The sequence below is a fragment of the Onychostoma macrolepis genome, chromosome 14, assembly GCF_012432095.1.
Source record: "Onychostoma macrolepis isolate SWU-2019 chromosome 14, ASM1243209v1, whole genome shotgun sequence".
Classification (NCBI taxonomy): domain Eukaryota; kingdom Metazoa; phylum Chordata; class Actinopteri; order Cypriniformes; family Cyprinidae; genus Onychostoma; species Onychostoma macrolepis.
Window position 1 is genome coordinate 15,754,317 of NC_081168.1, and position 18,020 is coordinate 15,772,336.

At 37.7% G+C, this 18,020-nt stretch overlaps 2 protein-coding genes across 4 annotated transcripts in view; one reads left to right on the forward strand and one right to left on the reverse strand.

Annotated features, from left to right (window-relative positions):
• The window catches only part of macrod1 (mono-ADP ribosylhydrolase 1), a 61,557-nt gene extending 55,317 nt beyond the window's left edge, over positions 1-6,240 (reverse strand). Inside the window, exons 1-4 of one of the 2 annotated variants that reach the window (XM_058797667.1) lie at positions 6,205-6,240; positions 5,634-6,113; positions 4,066-4,158; positions 3,749-3,859 (exon numbers count right to left, since the gene is read on the reverse strand). In XM_058797667.1, the coding sequence (XP_058653650.1) occupies positions 3,749-3,859; positions 4,066-4,158; positions 5,634-6,024 (595 nt within the window). In that variant the 5' untranslated portion in view covers positions 6,025-6,113; positions 6,205-6,240. Of the gene's footprint in view, positions 1-3,748; positions 3,860-4,065; positions 4,159-5,633 lie in introns of both variants that reach the window. The other variant, XM_058797668.1, reaches the window with a different exon arrangement.
• A 2,539-nt stretch (positions 6,241-8,779) lies between these two features.
• fermt3b (FERM domain containing kindlin 3b) lies at positions 8,780-16,048 on the forward strand. 2 transcript variants are annotated; one of them, XM_058798767.1, is made up of 15 exons: positions 8,780-8,935; positions 9,649-9,776; positions 10,270-10,503; positions 10,602-10,718; positions 11,048-11,216; positions 11,304-11,406; positions 11,487-11,594; positions 12,260-12,388; positions 12,528-12,574; positions 12,723-12,847; positions 13,247-13,353; positions 13,721-13,936; positions 14,026-14,150; positions 14,305-14,446; positions 14,618-16,048. In XM_058798767.1, exons 2-15 carry the CDS (start codon positions 9,653-9,655, stop codon positions 14,795-14,797), a joined length of 1,926 nt encoding a protein of 641 aa, XP_058654750.1. In that variant the 5' UTR covers positions 8,780-8,935; positions 9,649-9,652; the 3' UTR covers positions 14,798-16,048. The 2 variants fall into 2 exon arrangements, with proteins under 2 accessions (XP_058654750.1, XP_058654751.1); XM_058798768.1 differs by having other exon boundaries at positions 8,781-8,935; positions 9,652-9,776.
• The last annotated feature ends 1,972 nt before the right edge of the window (positions 16,049-18,020 follow it).

Genomic DNA, 18,020 nt, shown 5'->3' on the forward strand with positions numbered 1-18,020 from the left:
CACAAACCCAATCACAATATACTATTCACAACGTAATGCATCTTAATAAACCAATACAGGACAGTATATCCTCTCCCACTAACTAGATGGATGGGTGGATTGACAGAGCGATGGATGGCTAGTGGCGTAAAAAGGATGTTTATCCCTCCCTCCACCCCTGCTCTCGGAAGGACAGTTCCTAAGTGCTTGTGGATTTTATGTTTACGGTGTTTTATAGGGCAGATCCAGGAGCCAAGAGCTGTAAAATGTTGTGAGAGGGAGGAGAGAGAGGACAGGGGGTGGAGGCAATGTTATTGTAAATCCAATCTTTATTGAGAACAACAGACAAACAGTCCTCCCCACTCCAGCCCACCTCTCCATCACTCTCCCTATTGACTGATTGAGTTCTCAAAGTTTCAAAGAATATGTGTTAGTACGTTTCTGCTCAGTTCAACGGTTGTTTAATTCTGACCTTCATAGGAGTCTAGCACACACAGGGACAAACTATGGCCCTCAATGTGGTTTAATCCAGCCCACAGGTCAATTGTCCTGAAATTGTTGGTCATTCGCTAGCTCTTTTATCACTCAGTAGCATCTAATGTGCCTCCAGCTAAATTTAACAAAGTAGAAAATACCCAAAATACTCAATCAGTGCTGTAAACCTGCACAACCTGCCCAGTATTTTACACAGTTCACCCAATATGGCAACCATGAGCATGTTTTCACTCTGTCTACTGTGAAAGTCATTGCTTGGTGCTAATTACATCTCAGTGATACATTTTAATCAAACTCAGACCTGTTACCCAACACTGCACATTTTGTAAGGAAACACTACACTACATGACACTTGTTAGATCCAGGCAACCACTCGATAGCATCTAACTTAATATTAGATGTTTCATGACAGTTTTCTATAATATGCACATGAGCATGACACATTTCCCTTGATAGTGATTCCTCTGTGTACTGCAACTACTAAAAAAAAAAATGTTTTAATAAAATGCACAATAACCTGGGAATATTAACTTTTCCTATAATGTTTCTAAGAGTCTACGGCTCTTAGCTTACGTGTATGAATCAAAAACTTTCCAGAAGTAAAATGAACCTTGTTTATTGTAAAATATGATGCCTGGTGAAAACTGTCTACCTTTGTAGAGCAATACTGAAGGCAGTTCAGAAAATGAACTGAGTGGCCCCATTAGTCAGATATACGTCAGAAAATTGTGTGCCATTTATTAGAGTAAGTACATAGACTTCTCTCAGCTTTTAGAATACAAGATCCAATCATGAAGAACATTGCCTCTCCAAGGTAATGTTATTAATGCCCTCTCACTCTCCATTTAAAACCCAATGTGGCCCATTTTGCCAAACATCCTGCTCACCCCTGCAGCTTCCACAAATGAAAAGGTAAAGATAAATGTAAAATAAATAATCGGTGGACTGTAACATTTGTAAGGCGACTGATCAAATGCATGAATTATATACACTATAATTCAGATAAGAGAATGTTTCTTTGAACAATACAAGCATACTTTTCTTCATATTGATGAGCTGCACTCAAAAAATATGTAGATTTGACATTTACGTATTTAAATCTATTTGGATTACAGAGTTTTACCATAAACGTAATGCATATTTGTTATGCATAAAAGAAATGTAAGATTTCTGTAATAGTACTAATAAAGACTGTCTAAATAGTACTTATCAATAAATCCAATTCATCTCAGTCTCATACTTTTTTAACTAACTGAAGCTAGTCATATTTAACCACATTCATACCTTTTAACTGCATAAATGTAACAGATTTATGCTGATTCTAAGCATATGAATCGAATGCAATCATTTTAAAAATGATTATTCAAATCGAATAAAAGAAAATTGGTAATTATAAACTATGCCATCATTTTTTTGAGTACAGACATTTTTCATTTATGTATGACTAACAAATATCCATCATATTAAATTAATTAGTTTATGTTAAAACGGTGTAATAATTTTTTTTAATTTTAAATAAAACAAATCTTTAAAAAATAAAATCAAAAATGTACTAAAATTTAACTCACTGCTCTTTTAATTTACAACATCCTTCTTGTGAACAGCACATGCAGGTTACTCAAGAAACAAAAATGTTTGCCTGTATAATCTTTCATCAAAATGTGAATGAAATTAAGTAACACCTGCAAAATCTTTAAAGCAACATGCTACAAAAACATACAGGTACAGAGTGCATGCTTGTGCTCACTTGGGCACTTTGGTGAGTGAGATGCACACTTAGCAGTACTGGGAAGTTCATTCCAACCTCTAAATTAATGACCACTGGACAGTCTGTTAATCCTCACGCTTTTACACCGAGACCTACGGCCAGCCGATCAATGCGTCGACTGGGAGAGATGAATCAATGCCCTGTCAGACAAACTCCTCTCTTTCTCTCCATGCCCACTCTTAGTCCTTTGCCTTTTCAGCTTCTTTTTCTCCTCGCCCACTTCTTCTCTTTCTGCTCATGTTCCAAACAAGTCTGAAAACACACCTCTGCACACCTGTTTCAATGAGCTCCATTAGGCCGACTAGCAGTAAGCATAAAGTCTTGTGGTAATACGATTGCTGAAACATTAACCAGCCATTGCTTTGCTTTATGGCAGCTTAGAGCTGATGATGGAGAAATAATAAACCTGAGCACTCTACTAACTCTGTATGAATATGCTAATGTCAGTATGCTAAATATCTTGAAATGCTGACTTTAATAGCAGCATATTAATTATCAAATTGATTCATTTGCTGACCTAAAATGGACCTCAGTTCAGGTAGATGACATATTTATTTTAACACGACTGAAACGAGACTGTGAGGGATAGATGTACAGACCTAAAGTCTTAGTTAGCTGCTCATTTTTACAATCAATCTTTTGGAATGATGTGCTTCAGTATCGAACAACTGACACCCGTGTACACAACAGTACAACCCACTGAATATGCTGTAAATCTGTCCCTCTGTTTCCTTTGGCAAAATTAAATATAGCTATTCTGACTAAAGCTTGCAGGTGCATCTTTACTAAGATGCAACTGAGACCGTTTTTAGTCTGTCATCTTAGTGCTCGACTTGTCTCTTTAGCTATTTAAAGGATGCAAATGTGAAAACGCTTGAAAGTCACTGAAAGTCACTTTGTTCTGCAACTGCCAAGAACAAACTTGCAAATGCAGATGAATGTTACGAAACCTTCAGGTGTGTCTACAAAGGGATTGACTGGATACCACACGCAGACAGTAAGCTCTATCTCCACCTAGTGACACGACATCTACCGATGAGGATTGCTGATGATTTCTGCTCTTTCTAAAAGACAACTTTTATTGGTACTGGAAAAAGAGCAATATGGCTGAGAAGGGGTTTTTCTTTGCTCTATTGAAGCGCTTTCTGAACTCGAATAGACACTTAGTGCTGCAAACCAAGAAGATGAAAGGTTCACTGCCTTAATATATAGGGCAGTGTTCATTCAGAGAAAGCAAGGCCTAGAGCACTAAAGCTCAACTATGCCAAATCCTCCTGCGCATTGCATATTTTCAACAAAAATTACTCTTGCAATTATGGAAAAACAATTCATTACAAAAAAAAAAAAAATGGCCAAGACTGTGCAAAAAATATCTTAACAATACACTGCTGAATCTGTGTTTTAGGTTTATGATATACGTCCAGGCACAAGCATACTTGGGGAACAATAAAACTGTTTGGCAGGCCAGGTAATGTAGACTGAATTTTCCTGCACTTCGTTTCTCACCTGCGTTGGTGACTGCGTCGATCTCCAGTTTCGTGATGTCACCACTGAAGAGGGATATTTTCTTATTCAGCTCTTCGTTGACTTTGTACCGAGGCTTACAAGAGGAGTCACCTAAAAAGAAGAACACAGTAATGTTAACTTGTATTTACACAAAACAACCCCCATATAAGTTGGTCTACACACAGTCTATTCATATCTTCATCATTCTAAGAATTGCTGGACTCCAAACAGGTTAAATTGGTTCAGGATTAAAACATTCTCTTTTTGTATTATTATTATTATTATACATGATGAGTGCTTTAGTGTGTTTTGTTCACCTGATGTACTCCAGACAGGAATCTGCTCCAGAGGAATGAAATCAACCCTGTACGTTTCCCTCCTCTTCTCCTTATCCATGGAGCAAAGCTTTTCTACCAAAGACAAATATGCAAACCAAGTCATACAAAATAAATAAAAAGAAAAACTATTTGATTTTCATTTAGAAATGTCAGGGCTCAGTTTATTGATATTGTTAAATACAGTGATTCTGATTGGTTAAAACAGAAAATGTTGATGTTGGCTTGAGTCTAGTCTTAAAGTTCAAATGTGACCCTGGACCACAAAACCAGTCTTAAGTCGCTGGGGTATATTTGTAGCAATAGCCAAAAATACATTTTATGGGTCAAAATTATCGATTTTTCTTTTATGGCAAAACTCATTAGGATATTAAGTAAAGATCATGTTCCATGAAGATATTTTGTAAATTTCTTACCGTAAATGTATCAAAACTTAATTTTTGATTAGTAATATGCATTGCTAAGAACTTCATTTGGACAACTTTAAAGGTGATTTTCTCAATATTTAGATTTTTTGCACCCTCAGATTCCAGATTTTCAAATAGTTGTATCTCAGCCAAATATTGATGATGTATAAATCTCAATTTCTAGAAATTGACACTTAAGACTGTTCTTGTCGTCTAGGGTCACAAATAGTTCCAATAGACAGACAGACCACTGGTGATTTTAATGGTAAAAGACTGTAAAAATGCTACAGCAAAAAAACTATTAACTGGTTAACAGTAATTTCCCTCAAAATGTACAGTGAAAAACTGCAATGGACATTTCATGTCATTTTACAGTAAAATACAGTTTTTGGAAGTGAAAACGAATGTATAAATTACAGTGTAAAAAACGTAAATTGACATTCCCAGAATTCTGTTACATTTCACATTTCATGTTTTTTAATTGAAATAACTGTTTCTTCTTAGATTTTTCTTATCAGTTGTGTACATTACGCACTGATCTTACATGTAATGTTGTTAAATAAATGTTTATTGCCTTATTTTAATTTCATGTGTGTTACTATGATGCTGTTTAGTATCTGTGTGAATGACAGCGCACCTTCAATATATGTAAGTGTTTTTTTCTCAGCTTGTGGAAAAGCTGTTTCTGATGAGCTTTGGTTAATCATGTGACTTTCTCATCACCACCTGCTTTTGATGGTTATCAGCGTATTACAAAGGTACTAAACAGATTTCAGTATTTTGAGTAGGTTGGTATATTAATATTATATCAGCTAATGAAATATGGCTTTTAAATGTTAAATCTGTAAAACCTAAAATGTTGCTACCATATTTTTTTTACAGTAAAATTCTGGCAACCACAGATGCCTTTTTTTTTTTTTACCGTAAATTTTACGATTTTTTTTTTTACAGTGTAGATAGATAGATCTCGTATAATCGGGATAATGTGCAGTCATTTGCTAATTAATGTCCTTCAGTGTGACGCAAGAGCTAGATCACCCTGATCTATATCTTAATAATTTCAATGAAATTATATTTGTTTCTGGTTCTCTGTCAGTGTAGTGTGTGCTGGACAGTGGCCCTGATCTCGGGGGAGGGACTCACTCTTCGCCTCTGTCCAGTCGCTGCTCTCTGAATCCAGGTTCAGCTCGGGCCGCGCGCTCATGGCGTGCAGCGTGCTCGTGCTCAGAGAGGCCAGCGCCGCGGCGGCAGAGACCCCCACGGCGCCCACTACAACCCCGGTGATGCGGTGCTGCTTAACAGCCCCTCCACTCCGCCTGTGAAGTGACTTTGAGGCCGTGGAAACCTTCTCCCACATGTCTGCTTTACGTAAGAGCCCCTGGGAGGGCAGCGCTTTGAGCGCATGAAAGGAGCGATGTGCAAGTCTGCTGATCAAATCGAGAGGAGTCGGACATCTGTTCCCAGCGCTGGATGTGAACCCAACGCTTCTGGAGAGCCAAACACGAGCAGCAAGTTTTGACATCTGAAACGCCATGGTCTGTCTTGACAGCTGGCAGATTTAAAGTTTAATGCCTGAATGTCTTCCGTCTGCGCCTTGATTTTATCCTTGTTTCGATTTGGAATCTGTTGTAACAAGCAGTTTACAGTTTATTTGAAATAACAATAGTGAAATTGAAACTCAACTGGCTGACAATGAAAGCAAACGGGACTATACCAACATGTAGGGGTCCGTGAATTCACTCGCCACTTGTTTGGACTGTCCCTGATCAACATCGTTAATCTTTACTGACATCTAGCGGCACGATGCTGAAAGCGCAATCTTTTAGTCAAGCTGTTCTGTTACTAATAGCCTAATTTTGGTTTGACTAGTACAATTGACATGAAGTTTTGTCAACGTCCTGATTTTGGATTACACTTGATATGAATTTAGGCACTGAAACTGGCTATTTTTAGTTTCTTAACGATTTGTATTGGTAATAGTAGCAATATCATTCCATTCCTACTGTGTTATTCCTATGTACAGGTGCATCTCAATAAATTAGAATGTCGTGAAAAAGTTCATTTTTTCTTGTAACTTATTTCAAAAAGTGAAACTTTCACATATGTTAGATTCATTACATGTAAAGTAAAACATTTCAAAAGTGTTTTTGTTTTAATTTTGATGATTAGAGCTTACAGCTCATGAAAGTCAAAAATCAGTATCTCAAAATATTAGAATATTTATATTTGAGTTTCAATTAATGACCATCCCTACAGTATAAATTCTGGGTATCTCTTGTTCTTTGAAACCACAATAATGGAGAAGACTGCTGACTTGGCAATGATCCAGAAGACGAACATTGACGCCCTCCACAAAGAGGGTAAGTCACAGAAGGTCATTACTGAAAGGTGTGGCTGTTTACAGAGTGCTGTATCAAAGCATATTAAATGCAAAGTTGACTGGAAGGAGGAATTTGGGTAGGAAAAGGTGCACAAGCAACAGGGATGACCGCAAGCTTGAGAATACTGTCAAGCAAAGCCGATTCAAACACTTGTGAGAGCTTCACAAGGAGTGAACTGAAGCTGGAGTCTCAGACGCTCAGACGTCTTCAGGAAAAGGGCTACCAAGCCACTTCTGAACCAGAGACAACGTCAGAAGCATCTTAACTGGGCTGTGGAGAAAAAAAACTGGACTGTTGCTCAGTGGTCCAAAGTACTCTTTTCAGATAAAAGTACATTTTGCATTTCATTTGGAAATCAAGGTCCCAGAGTCTGGAGGAAGAGTGGAGAAACTCATAGCCCAAGTTGCTTGAAGTCCAGTGTGAAGTTTCCACAGTCTGTGATGATTTGGGCTGCCATGTCATCTGCTGGTGTTGGTCCACAGTGTTTTCTGAAGTCCACAGTCAACGCAGCCATCTACCAGGAGATTTTAGAGCACTTCATGCTTCCTTCTGTTGACAAGCTTTATGGAGATGCTGATTTCATGTTCCAGCAGGACTTGGCACCTGCCCACACTGCCAAAGGTACCAAAAGCTGGTTCAATGACCATAGTGTTACTGTGCTTGATTGGCCAGCAAACTCGCCTGACCTGAACCCCATAGAGAATCTATGGGGTATTGTCAAGAGGAAGATGAGAGACACCAGACCCAACAATGCAGATGAGCTGAAGGCCACTATCAGAGCAACCTGGGCTCTCATACCACCTCAGCAGTGCCACAGACTGATCACCTCCATGCCACGCCGAATTGAGGCAGTAATTAAAGCAAAAGGAGCCCCTACCAAGTATTGAGTACATATACAGTAAATTAACATACTTTCCAGAAGGCCAACAATTCACTAAAAATGTTTTTTTTTTTTTTTGTTAAATGTGAGCCTAAATCATCACAATTAAAAGAACCAAAGACTTAAACTACTTCAGTCTGTGTGCATTGAATTTATTTAATACACGAGTTTCACAATTTGAGTTGAATTACTGAAATAAATGAACTTTTCCACGACATTCTAATTTATTGAGATGCACCTGTATGTCTGCACTATGTCCATACTTTCTTCTGCGCTGGAAGCTCCTGTCGTCAAGTCAAATTCCTTGTGTGTGTGTGTAAACATACTTGGTAATAAAGCTCTTTCTGATTCTGATATCATATGACACTTAAGATTGGAGTTATAGCTGCTAAAAATTCAGCTATGCCATCACAGGAATAAATTACAATAGAAAGCAATACCTTTAAATTGTAATAATATTTCACAATATTACTGTTTTATTTACTGTATTTTTCAGAAATGCATCCTTGGTGAAAATAAGTGACTATACTTTCAAACTTTTGTCTGGCAGTGTATAAACTTTATCCATTTATTTATTCATTTCGAAAACAAATACAAGCTAGAAAATTTGCATTATAATTGTGAGCTCTGCTGTCTTGGGCAGGTAGTTTTTTTATGTACAAATATTGCATTTACTCTCAATTAATATAAAGAGATTTAGATGAAGATGAATTTGAAATATGATTTTTGCATATACCCATTTTAATAACTTTTTTTCAAAATGTTGGCTAAATAAAGACTCTACAGAAGCCTCCTTTATATTGTTTCAACTGATAAAATCAATAATTTGATTATAGCACCATCTTACACTGTGAAAAGCAACAGCACATAATACACTCAGCTGTATAGGCGGTACTTTCATGCCCATACAACATGAATATAAGTGCCTGAGTTTTTGTTGTATTGTGTAAGAGCACATTTAATGTGAAAACAACAAAGTCACACACAGTTCCGTTACACGGAAGCCAAGAAAAGAGGAACACCCTTTTCTGTCAGTTCTGACATACCCTGAAAAACCACAACTGATTTTACACAGCAGAGGGGTCTAGTCTATACGAGTGTGCGTTTATGTGAGTATCTCATAAAAGAGAGCTACCAGCATTTATTGACCGCACAAGAGAGACACTATCATCCAAAAAGACAAGGTAACAAAATCATAATTTTAATTATATTTTGAGCTATTAACAGTGAGTAATTTAAAACAATGATAGTGAGATGTAGTCACTTTATTTCAGATCACTAACAAACAGTTAATCATTTAGAATATAAATTTACAATATAATACAATATCAAGGTGGTTAAATTACATCTGAACCATTTTACTTATATAAACGGTATATTATCTAAAGGTGTTTATTACACATTGCCCTATTTTGCAGTGTTGTGTCTACATGAATTTATTTTATTGTGGTGTTTAAATGACATTTATGTTACAGATTAAAAAGACTTGAAGCTGAGTTGTTAAATAATATTTTTGGGTCTATTTCAGTTTTCAGTTTCTGTTAACTATTTTCAGAATCACACACCCACACGACCAATATAAACCAACACACCCTATTACATGCATTGGTGGATTAGACACTTGACCAAAAGAGGAAATGTGGTTCCATGTGATTCGTGTATAAATGGGAAGTATCAGCCTCGGTAAATTTAACTAGGAGCAAACGACATGATAACACTCACAGGGTAGATGAAGCATGATCTGGTGATGTGTCACCACCATTACCATCAGTATGATCATGCTAAGCATGTGATATACAGCTGCTCATCATGCATTGATACTTTTAAATAGAATAATAGACCAGTGTACAGAACAGCTTATGTCTGATCAAACCATATTTTTGGTATCTCTTGGCAGCAGCATGGCAGCGTGGGACCTTACAGTCGCAGTGGAGGATCTTGGTCCTGATGCCCCACCCTTTAAAATCAGCGTGACCTCTGATCTGCACATTGGCGGAGTTATTCTCAAATTAGTTGAGCAGACCAGTGAGTTATGCTTTACTTCAAATATATTATATTTGCTTTTAGTGCACATACTATAACAGAAACATGACACACATTAGACTTTGATGTACTACAATTAAAAAGTTTATGATCAGTAGGATTTTTTTAAAGAAATGAATACTTTTATTGAACAAGGAAGCATTGAATTGGTTGAAAGTGTTCATTAAAGAATCACGAACACAATATATATCATGATTTCAACAAAAATATTAACTGTTTTTGATTTTTGGAGGATCATGTTACACTGAAGACTGTTGAAATTTTATTATAACATTTTTTAGAAAACCAGTTTAAATTGTAAGATTTTTTTCAATATTTGATCTAATAAATTGATCTTTCATAAACTTTACCTACCCCAAAGGAAAGCATATTGACAACATCACAATAAAATTATCCCATATTTATAAAAACTGTGTTTAGAGTTATGTATGGTTCCTAAATCCTCATTTATGCTATGAGATGTTCTTGTGTCTAGATCTGAAGAAGGACTGGTCCGATCATGCCCTGTGGTGGGAGCAGAAGCAGCAGTGGCTGCTGAGGACCGGCTGGACACTGGACAAATGCGGGGTCCACGCAGACGCTCGCCTCATCTTCACCCCACAGCACAAGCCTCTGCGACTGGGCTTGCCGAATGGGGCTACACTGAAAATGCGAGCCTGTTTCTCCAGTCCTGTATTTCGCGCAGTCATGGGCATCTGCAGGGTTCTCAGTAAGTGAAGGATCAAGCTTGGATCCAACACCCCCTCTAAGCAATCTGTTACTAAGTTTCAGGTTACCATTTCCAAAATGAATCTATCTTGCTTTCAGATTTACGTCACCCAGAAGAGCTCTCCTTGCTCCGTCCTGTTGAAGAGAAAAAGAAAAAGAAAGACAAAGATTCCTCAGAAGAGCTGTATGATCTTACAGATGTTCCTCTAACCGCAGGTGCACAAAATAACACATTAAAGAAGCTTATCATACACTATTGTTCAAAAGTTTGGAGTCAGCAAGATTTTTTAATGCTTTTATATCCTCAATGCTTTTTATTTTTATTTAAAATACAGTAAAAACAGTAATATTGTGAAATATTGTTTTAAATAATAGTTTTAATACATTTTAAAATGTAGTTTATTCCTATAATGGCAAGGCTGAATTTTCAGCAGTCATTACTCCAGTCTTCAATCCTTCAGAAATCATTCTAATACGCTGAATTGGTGCTCAAGAAACATTTATCATTATCAATGTTGGAAACAATTATGATTATCTGGATGTAGGCTCTGTTCAAGCTCTGTACAATGGCATGCCGGCTCATTTTGCTGACTCTCCGAAGACTGAGGCTGTGTATAAAATGCTGTCTGTCAGCTTGCCCTCACCTGCTCCTGAAGCCATCGCTAAACTCTATCGGCCAGCCAGTGTGGTGGACAAAACACATATTCACACCAGGTACAGCAGAGAAACAAACAAAGACTTAAAAACAAGAAACAAATTCACATTTCATCCTTAATATAAATGTTCTTCTGTTCCCTGGAGGTGGCTGGATTCATCTCGTTCACTAATGCAGCAGGGAATACAAGAGAATGACAAAATATGGCTCCGTTTCAAATACTACACTTTCCATGATATGGATCCCAAGGTAGTGGTGTTTGGTTAAGACGTGTGTATACATTTTTTCCAGGAGTCAAGAAATTAAAATCAGTTCTCTCATTGTTGTAGTATGATGCAGTGCGTTTGACGCAGTTGTATGAACAAGCTCGCTGGGCAATTCTCTTGGAGGACGTAGACTGCACAGAAGAGGAAATGATGCTGTTTGGAGCCCTGCAGGTACAACAGAGAAAACCAAACAAATAATACTGCCATCGCAACTATAAAACTGAATAGTTAAACTGATGTTTTCCCTTTCATGCTGCAGCCTCAGACCTTATTTGCCCATATTCACCTCGGAGATCTCTTAGATCTTCCTCTGATAATCTATTAACTGTCCCATTATCTTGCTTAAAATCTAAAGGTGACAGAGCCTTTTCTGTTTTTGCAGCTGTAATCTGCAGACTGGCTCCGACTTTCCTCAACTAGCATCAACTTGTGCAGACTGTAAAATCGGGGGAAAATTGGGGCAAAAATCGCGTAGTGTATTCCAGGCTTTGGAATTCATTACCTCAATCTGTTAGGTTATCTTCTTCCTTGTCTGGATTTAAATCATCATTGAAAATGCATCTTTTTTCTCAGGCCTACTCATAGTTGTTGGATATGCTGGTCTTAGTGATGAAATTTCTTATTCTTGTTTTTTACTAGGTTTTATGTTGTTCTTTGAATTTTGATACCTTGTATTTGTTTTATCATTGTGCTTTGTTACTGTGAAGCACCTTGGTCAGCATTTAATGTTGTTTAAAGGTGCAATATAAATAAAAATGACCTTGACCTTGATGTTAGCATAAAAGGAATAAAGACAAAAAGCAGTAGCATTCTCTTTTTCTCACTCTCTTATTCAGTACCACATAGGAAAACTGTCCTTGTCTCAGGACATGGTCTCTTCCTGCCAAGGGATGGATGACTTGGAGTCTGCCCTGAAATCCCTGGAGGTCAAGATGGTGGGAGACGGCAACAGCACAGACATGCTGGTGAGAGACACTTTACAATAAATCCTCTGTCCTAATAGAACAGCAGAAAATGAGACATGGAGATTGAACTGCAGACATGCAGAGACAAATTCAGAGGTACTAAATCTGCTATCAATAAAAATCAGATTTACTTTCACAGGATAACATGACTGCCCCAGAGCTGAATGACCATTTGAAAATATTTCGGTAAGGTCTTTTTCTTTGACCAAATCCTACTGAATCCTACTTTCACAAACAATTACAAAGAAACAACAAGTGACACATTGGATTAAACGTGAATGTTTGCATAATTAGAGCATAATCATTTGATATTTAATCATTTTCCACCTTGCAGGCCTAAGAGACTAACTCTCAAGGGTTACAAGCAATACTGGTGCAAATTTCAGGACACGTCGATCTCCTATTTTAAAAGTAAAGAGGACCGCTATGGAGAGCCCATTCAACAACTGAACCTGAAAGGTGATTTTTTAATTTAATTTTACTTTTATTTTATATACACACAATATTACAACTGATGAAAGTTATTGAGTGAACTGAACATGCTGCAATACAAAAACAGAACAAAGCTTAAGTTGAAAAAGTTAAATTTGAATGATAAAATCTAATTGATACAGTAGATAAATCCCCTGGCCTTGTGAAGTCTTATTAAAAGAAAGAAGATTTAGCTTTGGTCTTTTAATAAATTAAGCGTTATGCATGCTTTACTGCCAGTGAGTCATTTTTGCATGCAGCCTCCAACACTGTGCTTGTACAACATGTGAATATGTTTTCACACCTCAGTCAAGGCTGAAACCAAAGTACACACACTCATCAGTGTAATGAGGGCATGTTATCTGAAACACATCTGCTTCTGTTTAGGCTGTGAGGTCGCCCCTGATGTCAGTGTAGCAGGCCAGAAGTTCTGTATCAAACTCCTCATTCCTGCACCAGAAGGCATGAATGAAATCTACTTCAGATGTGAAAATGTACGTAACTGTCGATAACATTCATTTGTAAATGAAAACTCTGACAAGAAGTGGTCTTATTAAATAACCATAACCATTCATAGGTTTGGGGTCAGTCCATTAATTCAGTTTCTTATGCTCGCCAAGGCTGCATTTATGTGATCAAAAATACAGTAAAAACTGTAATATTAAAACTGTAATACAGTAAAAACTGTAATAAAAACTGTAATAAATAGCAGCATTTATTTGATATAGACAACTTTCTGACCCAAAACTTTTGAATGGTTGTGTACTTGCAAAGATTAAAACAAATTGTATTTATTTAAAAAAAAAAATAAAATAAAATTATAATTAATTAATTTAGTTCTAACCTACCCCACTGAATCAGGAGAAGCAGTACTCTCAGTGGATGGCCGCCTGTAAGCTGGCATCCAAAGGCCTGACGTTATTGGACAGCTCGTATCAAAGTGAAGTAAAGAACATCCAGACGTTCCTTTCAATGCAGCGTTCCAACTCTGCAGCTCCCACGGCACAGACTGATGACAGCATCAACACACACAGCCTCGTCTCACCAAGATACCATAAGAAATACAAGCCCAAACAGGTTGAGTGACCTTGAAACTCGCCAGTTATTTCACGTTATGCAATGTATTGCAATGTTTGTTTCACTTCACCTCTTCTTGCTCTTTTCAGTTAACCCCTCGTATCCTGGAGGCCTATCAGAACATCGCCCAGCTCTCTTTGACGTCTGCCATCTTGAAGTTTCTGCAGATCTGGCAAGCTCTGCCTGATTTTGGGATTTCCTACTTCATGGTCAGGTGAATAGACTAACTTTATTAGCACCAAAACATGGTCAGCTCATGATGTACCTTTTAAACAAGCTTGTATGAGTATGCTGTGGTATGTGGTAACACAAAAGATTTATTTTATAATAGTCATCTAATCCAGCTTCACAATACAATCGTTTCTCAGGTTTAAGGGCAGTCGTAAGGACGAAGTTCTGGGCATCGCTAACAACCGTCTGATCCGTATAGACCTGGGAGTCGGAGATGTGGTGAAGACTTGGCGTTATAATAATATGAGACAGTGGAATGTTAATTGGGACATACGACAGGTAGGTTTCAATAAAGGTATGATAAAATGATAATAATTGTGATTCATTTAATATAAATGAAGGAGACTTTACTTTTGCCTTACGAAATATGTCCCCGACTTACTGTTTATCTTATATAATACACTAGCTTCATTCAGTCATTCATATCATCAACACCTGTCTCTATTCTAGGTGGCGATTGAATTCGACGGAAACATTAACATAGCATTCGGCTGTGTGAACGCAGACTGTAAGGTTGTGCACGAGTACATCGGAGGATACATCTTCATGTCCACTCGCGCACGACAGCAAAGCGACACACTGAACGAGGAGCTCTTCCACAAACTCACCGGTGGCCACGAGGCTCTCTGAGCACAAAACAGCAACTTACAGAGAAAAAAAAACATTACTGAAGCTACAAATGGAGGAAACTGATAAGAATTCAGTGTACTGCACATCAACTGTCCCTTTCTTTTCTTTGTTTCCAACAAGACATCATTTAATGATCAAGCATTTGAATTGAAACATGTATGTTTTCCACAACATGAGACGCATCTAATCTGTATAAATAATCACACTTAATATAATAAGTGCCTAATATGACCAAATGAACTAAAATATCTTACTGTAATGAATTTTGTCATAAAACAAAATGTCTGAATTTCTGCCATCTCATACAAGTAACAGCTCAGGAAACCACTGTCTATCATTGTCTGACCAGGCAATGATATTAGCCGCTAGTCTACAGCTTACAATTTCCTATCTCAGTCCAACAGAGTTTCAGTTACTTGTACCAGGGTTATTTTTAGATAGTCTTCAGTGTCGTGCCGGGAGAGTTTAGTATTGAGTTAACGAAGTGCCATCTCTGCATTGTCCTAATGAGATCACAGCCTTGCTGATTCTCCATTATTCACTCGTTGGAGAAACATAATGTGTTGAAATATTGTAAATAATGTTAAGCATTATGGTACACCATTATACAGGTGCATCTCAATAAATTAGAATGTTGTGGAAAAGTTCATTTATTTCAGTAATTCAACTCAAATTGTCAAACTCGTGTATTAAATAAATGCAATGCACACAGACTGAAGTAGTTTAAGTCTTTGGTTCTTTTAATTGTGATGATTTTGGTTCACATTTAACAAAAACATCTCAACAAATTAGAATACTTCATAAGACCAATAAAAAAAACATTTTTTCATGTTCATTTACTGTATATGTACTCAATATGTACTCAGGGGCTCCTTTTGCTTTAATTACTGCCTCAATTCGGCGTGGCATGGAGGTGATCAGTTTGTGGCACTGCTGAGGTGGTATGGAAGCCCAGGTTTCTTTGACAGTGGCCTTCAGCTCATCTGCATTTTTTTGGTCTCTTGTTTCTCATTTTCCTCTTGACAATACCCCATAGATTCTCTATGGTGTTCAGGTCTGGTGAGTTTGCTGGCCAGTTAAGCACACCAACACCATGGTCATTTAACCAACTTTTGGTGCTTTTGGCAGTGTGGGCAGGTGCCAAATCCTGCTGGAAAATGAAATCAGCATCTTTAAAAAGCTGGTCAGCAGAAGGAAGCATGAAGTGCTCCAACATTTCTTGGTAAACGGGTGCAGTGACTTTGGTTTTCAGATGACATTGCACTCCAAATCATCACAGACTGTGGAAACTTAACACTGGACTTCAAGCAACTTGGGCTATGAGCTTCTCCACCCTTCCTCCAGACTCTGGGACCTTGGTTTCCAAATGAAATACAAAACTTGCTCTCATCTGAAAAGAGGACTTTGGACCACTGGGCAACAGTCCAGTTCTTCTTCTCCTTAGCCCAGGTAAGACGCCTCTGACGTTGTCTGTGGTTCAGGAGTGGCTTAACAAGAGGAATACAACAACTGTAGCCAAATTCCTTGACACGTCTGTGTGTGGTGGCTCTTGATGCCTTGACCCCAGCCTCAGTCCATTCCTTGTGAAGTTCACCCAAATTCTTGAATCGATTTTGCTTGACAATCCTCATAAGGCTGTGGTTCTCTCGGTTGGTTGTGCATCTTTTCTTCCACACTTTTTCCTTCCACTCAACTTTCTGTTAACATGCTTGGATACAGCACTCTGTGAACAGCCAGCTTCTTTGGCAATGAATGTTTGTGGCTTACCCTCCTTGTGAAGGGTGTCAATGATTGTCTTCCCGACAACTGTCAGATCAGCAGTCTTCCCCATGATTGTGTAGCCTAGTGAACCAAACTGAGAGACCATTTTGAAGGCTCAGGAAACCTTTGCAGATGTTTTGAGTTGATTAGCTGATTGGCATGTCACCATATTCTAATTTGTTGAGATAGTGAATTGGTGGGTTTTTGTTAAATGTGAGCCAAAATCATCACAATTAAAAGAACCAAAGACTTAAACTACTTCAGTCTGTGTGCATTGAATTTATTTAATACACGAGTTTCACAATTTGAGTTGAATTACTGAAATAAATGAACTTTTCCATGACATTCTAATTTATTGAGATGCACCTGTATTACTTTAAACAACGAAAAATGTACTATTTGAGTATGTGTATTTAACAAACATGTTTTTGAGCTTCTAGTAGTAATTTTAACTCCCTCTCATCTGAAAAAGACCTCATATCTACCAAAAATGTGCCAACATTTAAAGTGACATTTAAACATTCTAAATTATTTGTAGGTTGAGTTTTTCTTCTGCATTTCAGTGTGTTTATCACATCAGTACCCATACTCACTGTGATTTCATCATTTGTATGTAGCTTTGGATAAAAGTATGTGCCACACTAATCTGCTAAATCCTTTCAAGCTAAAGAAACATCTGAAGGAAAGTGTAATAATAGGCTGTTCTAACATCCATGGAGGAGAAAAGCAAAGTCTTTTTATACCCTTATACAGCATTTTTAATTATGAGGAATAAATAGTACCGTGTGAAAATGTTAAACTTCCTCAAACAAGTTTCTGAAACACCCACTGCTCAGTTCATTATAGGTGAGGGTCCGCTGTAAGTTTCCAGTCTTGACCAGTGACCATAGTAAAGACCAAGAGGCGAAACTCTGATGCTTTTTGGGTAAAAGCCACTAACTGGCGCTTCGGTAGCGCGGCTGCCATTTTGGGGTGAAAATTCCAACTGGACAACGTTACAGTTACACAGAAATAGACAGAATAATATACAGTCTATGATAACAACGAAAGATAAGTCAAAGAGGAATGAAGGAACGCAACGCTGGGCAATCCCCTTCAAAAACTATCAGTGTGACAGTAAAAATCTTGCCTTTCATCGTTTTCTCAAAGACCCTGACAGGTGAACATTCACAAAAGTGGAAAAATATGTGTGTTTTGAAGTGGGACGTAGCGCTGTCTTATGCACCTGCTAACTTTAACTGTTTTTTAGTCTAGTAGTAAATTTAAATCCTTGCAGGTTGTAACGCGTCGAGTTAGGCTTAATGGTAAAGGATAGCTCGCCTAGCTCCAGTTGCAGCAGAAATCAGTCGAAGCTCGCACGAGTCACATTCCACATCTCGAGCTTTATTCCTCTGTCAACAGCGTTACTTAATTAAAGAAAAATAACTTAAATGAGCAACAGAAATGAAAAGAAAACCATCGG

Bases quoted from the DNA above. Each gene is read 5' to 3' on its own strand.
- fermt3b (XM_058798767.1), top strand. From the start codon at position 9,653: ATGGCAGCGTGGGACCTTACAGTCGCAGTGGAGGATCTTGGTCCTGAT. The intron at 9,777-10,269 runs GTGAGTTATGCT...TCTTGTGTCTAG, and splicing joins CAAATTAGTTGAGCAGACCA to ATCTGAAGAAGGACTGGTCC. The intron at 12,575-12,722 runs GTAAGGTCTTTT...TCCACCTTGCAG, and splicing joins GACCATTTGAAAATATTTCG to GCCTAAGAGACTAACTCTCA.